Source organism: Xenopus laevis, chromosome 1L (assembly GCF_017654675.1).
Source record: "Xenopus laevis strain J_2021 chromosome 1L, Xenopus_laevis_v10.1, whole genome shotgun sequence".
Classification (NCBI taxonomy): Eukaryota; Metazoa; Chordata; class Amphibia; order Anura; family Pipidae; genus Xenopus; species Xenopus laevis.
In genome coordinates this window covers 42,640,782-42,649,291 of record NC_054371.1, presented here as the reverse complement: position 1 = coordinate 42,649,291, position 8,510 = coordinate 42,640,782, and the positions used below count along the sequence as shown (strand labels likewise).

At 41.1% G+C, this 8,510-nt stretch overlaps 1 protein-coding gene across 3 annotated transcripts in view; it reads right to left on the bottom strand.

Moving 5' to 3' along the window:
* Positions 1 to 5,445: 5,445 nt before the first annotated feature.
* Positions 5,446 to 8,510, bottom strand: part of paics.2.L (phosphoribosylaminoimidazole carboxylase, phosphoribosylaminoimidazole succinocarboxamide synthetase, gene 2 L homeolog) — a 30,816-nt gene continuing 27,751 nt past the window's right edge. For all 3 annotated transcript variants that reach the window (XM_018230090.2, XM_018230101.2, XM_041589021.1), the window contains 3 exons: positions 7,833 to 8,004; positions 6,682 to 6,840; positions 5,446 to 5,811 (listed from right to left, as the gene is read on the bottom strand). In XM_018230090.2, coding sequence (XP_018085579.1) covers positions 5,645 to 5,811; positions 6,682 to 6,840; positions 7,833 to 8,004 — 498 coding nt within the window. In that variant the 3' untranslated portion in view covers positions 5,446 to 5,644. The remainder of the gene's footprint in view (positions 5,812 to 6,681; positions 6,841 to 7,832; positions 8,005 to 8,510) is intronic.

Sequence of the window (8,510 nt, the reverse complement as noted above, 5' to 3'; positions counted from 1 at the left end):
CATGTGCAAGTCTCTCTGTCAGTCACATACACCACCTAAAGCAAGAAGTGATTGGTGCAGGACTGGATAAGGGGCAGACTCATTGGAATTGACCATTTACAGGCAGAACCATCACAAAATATACACCTGGTTAGTATTTTAAACCTCTATTTCACAAATAATAACATTCATAGATGAAAAAAAGCAGTTTTTGGGAACATCAGAACACAAGTTTGATGTTAAATCCGGGAAAACATTACTTAAAGGAAAATTATACCCCCAAACAATGTAGGTCTGTATAAAAAGATATTGCATAAAACAGCTCATATGTAAAACCCTGCTTCATGTAAATAAACCATTTTCATAATAATATACCTTTCTAGTAGTATGTGCCATTGGGTAATAATACAGACATACCAACAAACTATACTTGCTAGGTCACAAGAGCCAATTAACAGACAGAGTTTTGTCTCATGCTTCAACACTTCTTCTTGTTACATTTAGAGCTGCAGTATTTCTGGTCAGGTGATCTCTGAGGCAGCACACAGACCATCACAAAATGGCAACTTAAGGCAAGAGATGTAAAAGGGCAAGATTTACTTAAACATATAGACCAGTTTGGTAAGATTCTTGGAAGGCGCAAAGTTTCACTCGCAGTCCATTTCACTCGCAGACTCACTCGCCGAGCTCGCATGCTCTCGTCGGGCTCTGCTTCATGCTGCTGCAGGCGAAGAGGAGGACTGCGAGTAAAACTTTGCGCCTTCCATCCCCACATTTCGCGATCGGGGGTCTCCGCAGCTTCCTGCATTCAGTAGTAGGGTCTCAGAGTGTAGACAGGAGCGTGTGAGCTCGGTCCCGGGTCACACCATGCAAAGTGCAGGATCAAGAGCAAAGAGAGCGGGACGCCTGCAGAGCCGACCTTTCCCTCAGTGTGAGCACTCCTCCGTGGTGTTAGGGGACACAGCGCAGAAGGAAGGCAAAGCTGGGGGACAAGCCAAATGTGCCGCTTCTCCTCTCACTAACTGGGTGTCCTCCCCTGGGAGCAAACGGTGCGCCTGGCTCTCCGGATCATGGCTATTCAAACAGCAATGAGTGCGGGGCCCTAGAAGACTCGCCGTTCCATTTTGCCCTTCAGCTTGTCACCCCCACACTGGCAGCACTGCGGTGGCTAGCTGGCACGCAGGCATCTCTTGCAGAACGTGTGCCCACACAGGAGGGTGACAGGGTCCAGCTGCAGCAGCAAGAGCCGGCACATGGGGAACGAGAAGACTTCAGTACGCGTCGCTGAATGAGGGGCAGCTGAGCACTGTGGAGGAGCAGTGCGAGTCTCTCTACTTTTCTCTGATGCACCGTGCAATGCTCCCCACTAGCACCCTCAGCTCCTCGGGACGAAGCTGGCTCAGCATGGCTGCTCTTGTCTAAGAGTGCAGGCATCTGTCACCCCGCCAGCTAGTGCCAATGCGTCCCCTTTGCACAGCTGCTCTTCCAGCTCAGAGCCGTAAATCTCAGCTGTCAGTTCAAAATTACCCACCCTGTAAGTGTCCTCTGCCACCCCCAGCATCTCCGAGAAATGTCCTGGGGGGGGCACTGGCAAAGGCTCTGTCTGGTCTGGGGTATGCTGCTGCACGGGTTCCACAAGAGCTGCTTGATTATTGCTTGCGTCTTGCCTGTCCCGAGCCGCAGCAAGCATGACAAAGAGCTGCATGAGGCTCTGGAGCCGCGGGTTGCCGACAGTATGTATGACTTTCTGTGGCTTTTCACCTGGGACAAAAGCGTATCTCTTCTAATTGGGCTAAAATAACCGTCACCCTAAAGAATTTTTCCAAATTCACTCTCCAACCCACCGTTGGAGAAGATAAATTTATTTGTTCCAGAGCCCGCTGACACTATAAACAATCATCCAGATATGGAACTCCCATAATACCTTCCAAACGTAGCACTGCACCTATGGACACCCTGGCAAAAACTCTAAAGACAAATTGAACATGTTTTGAATTGGGCATATTTGAGCGCCTGACCAATTGGGGCAGTTATAATGAAAACCATATTGTGATCTGAAAACATCTTAAGGCTTGAGATCAAATAGTTATAAAACGGTTTCCAAATTTCGAATCAGTGACTGATTTTGAAACTATGAAAGCAATTATGCAATAGGTTCTTTTTAACCCTTAATGTGAAGGCACCTCTTCTATGACTCATAGGAATTCCAAAATAGCATTTTCCAAAAAAATAAAAAAAACACTGGACGTTTTACTCCTGAGACTTTAAAGAAAGCCAGAACTTGGTAGACAAAATAATTCTAATCCTTTTCTAAAGTGCCTATTTCTGTTCATTACTAAAGTATGACAAGCTTTCTCTAACTCCCAGTCTAGCACCATACCTCAGGGTTTATAGGATTGAGACCTTCCCTAGGAATAGTTTAATCACTGCTTGATTGTAACCTAAAGCTCAGGGTTTATTTGGCCTTTCTTCCCTTTGTCTGGACCGAGATGGAGATCTACTGTGAAAAACCAAGTTCTTCTATCTTGGCTTTTGGCAGTTTATTTTGTAGAGCATTCTTTCCACAATCCTTGAACAGTTTCTCTATTAGACCATCTACTTGCTTACCAAATGGATGTCCTGGTTTTAATTCTATGTAACAGATATGTAAAATCAGAGGCCCATGACTTTAGCCAGTTAGCTCTTCTGGCTGTAATAGATAGACCCATGATTATAGATGGTAATCCAAATATCAGTTTAATGATATCTCTAAAGAGATTTTAGTTGGCCCTCTCTGGGCCTTTTACCCTCTCTGTAGTCAGCTCCAGTTGCAACAGTCACAGTCTCAATCCCTTTAAAGTTAGGCTGAGGTGACAACTGCTTTGTGCTGCACTGCTCGTTCTAAGCAGGCACTTCTCAAAGCTGCTTCCATTTTTCCAAAAAAAAAAAAAAAAGCACTGCCACATACACCTTTGTAGGTTCTTCACATGGTTTAAGTAACTGATCAGATGTTTATCAAGTGCAAAGTAAAAGCTTCAGAATTCTGTTCTCATAAAGTCCCACTATTTGAGAAGACATTTCCACCACAATTTTAATGCACTAATTCAAAGCCTCGTCATATTCAGATGGGGACAAACCTAAGAAATCTATCTCCATTATACTTTAAAAAATGTGTACCGTTTTTATAATAAACCTGACTGCAGTGAAATTCCCCCTTCGGTTTACTTGCTCTGACAGCTTCAGATAGGAAACTTCAGACAGTCCCTAACTGCTCTGCAGGGTAATGCTCATACTTTCAAACAGCAGGGGGGAGCCCCCCACATTACTTCCCTGACCTCGAGCAGCTTTGTTTCCCTATAAAGCAGCCTGGCGACTGTGTAGAGATTTGTATCCACAGAACCAGTGCAGTCTGCATATTCTGATTATTCATCAGTCTTGCTGTATCGGCTTCTATGGCAGATATTATTTGACTTGTGCCATTTTGATAATTTATGATGATCCCTAAGCTTAACCTCCCAACTGAAGCCCAGACCACATTGAGCATGTGCATGGTCTTGCAAAGAAGTTTAACAAAGTTACAAGATGATGACCCCCTGCGGCCAACTTTGAAAACATAAATCATTTGTTTTATTAGGCTTCTGGTGCAGTTAATTCATGTTAATGTTTAGTATACAAAGTACAACATTTCTAGCATTATTCTATTTTAGACTTTAGTTCCCCTTTAAGGACCTTCTTTAGATTTTTCAGTTGTCATTCTAACCCTGAACTGTCCATCGCTTATGGAAAATAGCTTTAAGAATTCTCCTTGCCAAATTGCTCATCGAAGGGATTAAGTATTATGCAGAATACTAATGGCACCTCTTAACACAAATTTATCCATCCCACTAGGAAAGGAAGAAACAGCAGAGGATAAGGGTTTTAAGAGAAAGGTGTTGATTCATTGGCTTTAGGTCCTAGGAAGTACCCAGCTGGCTGGAATGAGAGACAGCTTTTTAATGGGACAGTATATTCCCCTTTTCAAAATTAGTTCAATGAATAGGGCCTTTACTAAACATACCTTTTGCCTATTGCTTTAATTAAGGAATATATTTTTTCTGCACTAAACAGGGCAAAATCTACTTCCTGATTCTTACAAGCACAACCAAAATAAATCATCACTGAGAAGCCTCTGTATAAACAAACCCTCAGCTGTGACCTTTTACCCTTTGAGATAAGTAGCAGCTCATTAAACAGAGGGCTTCTCAGTAGGGATGGGCGAATTTGACCCGTTTCGTTTTGGCCAAAATTTGCCGCCGGCGAAATGACGCCGACGCCCATTAAAGTCTATGGGCGTCAAAAAAATTGTGTCACGCGGCAACATTTTTTTGACGCGCGTCTTTTTATTTTGATGCACAACAGCATACAAGTCTATGGGCGTCATTTTTTCGGCGAAACAAGACGAAAAAATTCGCCCATCCCTACTTCTCAGTGGACTGGTGATTTGTTTTGATTTTTTTTTTTTTGCTTGTACAAACAGGAAGTAGAATGTGCCTTTACATTAAATTTTAAGATATCACCCTGTCTAATGTAAGATGTAACAAAAAAAATACACATTTCATTATAAACAAAAGGCAAAAAGTATGTTTAACACAAGCCCTGGACATCTTGAAGAAGGAAGTATGTGTCACCTTTAAAGAACAAGGAAAGTTAAACTAAAGAAGTAGCTAAAAATGTTGTACATTACGTTTTTGGGTTCTGTACCAGCCCAAGGCAACCACAGCCATTTAGCAGTAAAGATCTGTGTCTTTGAAGATGCCCCAGTAGCTCCCTATCTTCTTTTCTGCTGATTCACTGCACATGCTCTGGGCGGCTGTCATTTACTGAGCTTAGGGACCCACTCACAATATACAGTACACATAGAATAGAAATGTCACAATATAAGGCTGATTAGTAATTAATACAGATAATTACTACATGGCAACACAGAAACCAGTGCAATTAGCATCAGAATTTAATAATCAGCCCTGTAGCATCAGTTTATATTACAGACAAACCTAATTTTCTGCTTGATAATTAGCGACGACCCCTAAGATTAGCTTCTCAACAGCTGCTCAGAGCCCACTGAGCATGTGAGTGTCGCAGACAAGATGGTGACCCCCTGTGACAAGTTTGAAGTCCTGGATCATTGCTGCTATTGACAAGCTGAAACTTTAGGCTGGTGCAATAAGTTCACTATATAAAATATGGCATTTTTAGCCCTATTAATTTTTAGGGTTTAGTTCTCCTTTAAAAGTTAACTTTTAGTATGTTATCGAAGTCAAAAACCATAAAGAATAATCACTCTTTACATCATATTAAAAGTTAACTCAAAGGTGAACATCCCCTTTAAGGTTCATTGTCTAGCATACAGTATTTTAGACAAGATGTAGAAGAAGAAAAAAATTCCTTGAAGAACTGCAGTTTGTCCCTATATGTTTATATTGTCATGATAAATGAAAGTAACACTTGTTTTGCAAAGCTGAACGTTTATTGAGGTAGACATTGGATGCAACCAAATTAGTGAATAAAGGGGTGCTTTATTCTATGCCTGTTATGGGTTTACTGGAAATGTTTAAACTGTTTATAAGCAAGAAAATTGGACTGCTATTCTTTGTAAGGTGAATATATTTTCCCTTTGAAGATGTAAGCTCCAGTGAGTTAGAAGATATTACAAAGTGGATTTTCTTAGCTTCACATCTGCCTGCTTGAGAGAAATCCATGAGTTCAGAGTGCAGGCTCGTAGCTTGGACCATACCATGTGACTGTTTATTCCAAAAATGCGAGCGGCAAACTGAGCTGCTGCTTCTGGTGACAACACAGTGGAACATCCAAGGCCTGGAAACAAAAACACGTTGACATACCCCAACCAGGATTCATCTTTCTACTATCTAGGCTTACCCCTAATTAGTGCCATTTATCTAGAAGTTACATGAATACTTCATTCCTAGAATGTTCTTTATTTTATAGGTACAGAAGCCATGCTAACAGTGTTAGAACAGCTGAAACACATTCTATTATTATTACATGGATCTGTTTGGGCACCGCCTAGTATTGCGTGTCACTGACAATAAGGGATTTTGCATATTTTGCATTTTAATCATAGCTCCTTGATGTAGTGATCAGAATTGTAGCCAACTGCTTAGGGCAGGGGCACACGGGCAGATTCGGGGAGATTTAGCCGGCTGGCTACTAATAGCCTCTTCTTCGGGGCGATAATCTCCGGAACTGCCTTCCCCCTGCTATAATGGAAAAACTCCAGCGCAATGGCTTCGATTTCCGAAGTCGCCCGAAGTTTCCGCATTTCGCATTCTACCAGGCGGAAGCCGTTCGGGGAGATTAGTCGCCCCAAATAAGAAATTAGTCGCCGGGCGAATCTCCCCGAATCTCCAGGTGTGCTCTTACCCCAAGGATTGCTCCATATGCTCTGAGACTAATCTCTAATGTAAATCAGGAATATCAAGAGAAATGTATATTTGTGTTGTCTCACACTGATTGCTACTGTTTATCTATGAACTCACAGTGAGGCTACATGGAGATATATTTGCCTTTAATTTTCAGGGGAAGGAGCAGTAACCCAAATGAACCAATAAGATGTTTGCTTTTAAATAGGTGACCAGTAAATGCTACCTGCTGATTGGTTGCTAAAAGTTACTGCACCTGAACTAACTTAATGCCTTTTATTACATAACCCCATATGTTTCTTACCACTTGGCATCCTGAGAGAAGACCAGATATCCTTAGTGCTCCAATCTGCACTATGAGGGGGGCAGCTGATAACAGGATGAGCAGAATTTGCGGCCACTATAGCCCCCAAGCCATTGCTTCCACCAGCCGCTGCTATGAAAACAGTTGGAATATAATCTCCTAGAAGTGAAGGCAAAAAAACAGTGTCATCAGTGAGTGAAGTTGCAAAATGAACACTATACTACGGGGGTTATTTATCAAAGTCCGAATTTATCTCTGCTACAAACTCCGTTCAAATCCGCTCTGGTTTTTTTTTATGCTTCTTTATTATTACATTCTCCAAAAAATTTGCTTTGCAGGAAAAAAAAAAATCAGATTTTCGCAAAATTTTTGTATTTTTCCAACCGATTTTCACAATTTTTTCTGACTTTTCACCTGAAAACTTTTCAAAAAAATCATTGGGACTTCTCCCATTAAATTATATGCAACTGATGCCGGATTTTCAGATTCTGACTTTTCCATCCTCGGAGTTTAATAAATTCAGAAAAATTTGTGATTTATTAAAAGTCCGATTTTAATTATTTGTTTTGCATTCAGAGTTTAGTAAATAACCCCCTTAGACATAGGGGTTTTTGTTTGGTGAGTTTTCCATTGCTTAAAGTCGTTTGCTCTCTATTATTATGGTTTTCAGTTATTTGCACCTCAATCTAATGGCAACCAGGAAAGGTGCATATAAAACATCACTGCCATCAGGAGGAAAATTGTAAAGAATTTTGACACAAATGCAGGAAGTGAGTTTTAAAAAGCATTCCTTTCCTAAATATCTCCACATAAACTACCCAATTGGCATAGTGGGGCTGCCATTATACTTTTACTCTACATTTTCCAATAACAGTGGAGAATCCTAATGCAGAATGTCATTTTGAAAGGCTATATTCAGCAACAAGAGGGATAATAACCAACTTCTTATAACTATTTAGCTGCACCCTCTCAAAAATAATCAGAAATTGAATGTGTTCCTTGCATTTTATTTTTTATAATGTTGGAGACCAATGGCATACAACGTGTACAGGGGCCAAATATACAGAATACCAAATGATACATGCATAAAAAATCCCTTGGTTATAACTGAGAGCATCTAATGAATGGACTGCCACACTCAGATTTTGCACCTTCATATTCTGCTAAAATATCCAGAGTCTCCTGTGGGCCTGTATGGGCCGAGGCCACCCTCAGCTCACATTTCATTCCATACTTGGTACATGACTTCTTGATTTCCTCACAGTGTGCAAGATCTGAAGTTGATTCCATTAACAAGACAACTCTGCTTTGTCCCCCTAAGCACTGCAGCAGAGGAAGATAAGGGAGAGGTTTGCTTTATTGCATCATTAAAGAACAGTAATAAAAGTCAAAGGATACACAGAGATGCACATACATATGTTAAAGTGGAATGGCAGAGGCTGCCTTTACTTGGTGCAGACAAAGTGACTGTTCTGTATGTGTGGGCTCAGGAAATTGTGCCCCCATTTGGCCCTATTAAAGACAGCTTTGTGTACAGTAACATAGTAAGTTAGGTTGAAAAAAGACACACGTCCATCAAGTTCAACCTTTTTTTAACCTGCCTTTTAGTTGATACAGAGGAAGGCAAAAAAAAAAAAAACATTTGAAGCCTCTCCAATTTTCTTAGAGGGGGAAAAAAATCCGGACTAGTCCCTGGATCAGCTTGTACTATGCGCTACTGTATTCCCTCACTTCATAAAAAGCCATCCAACCCCTTCTTAAAGCTATCTAATGTATCAGCCTGTACAAAAGATTCAGGGAGAGAATTCCACATCTTCACAGCTCTCACT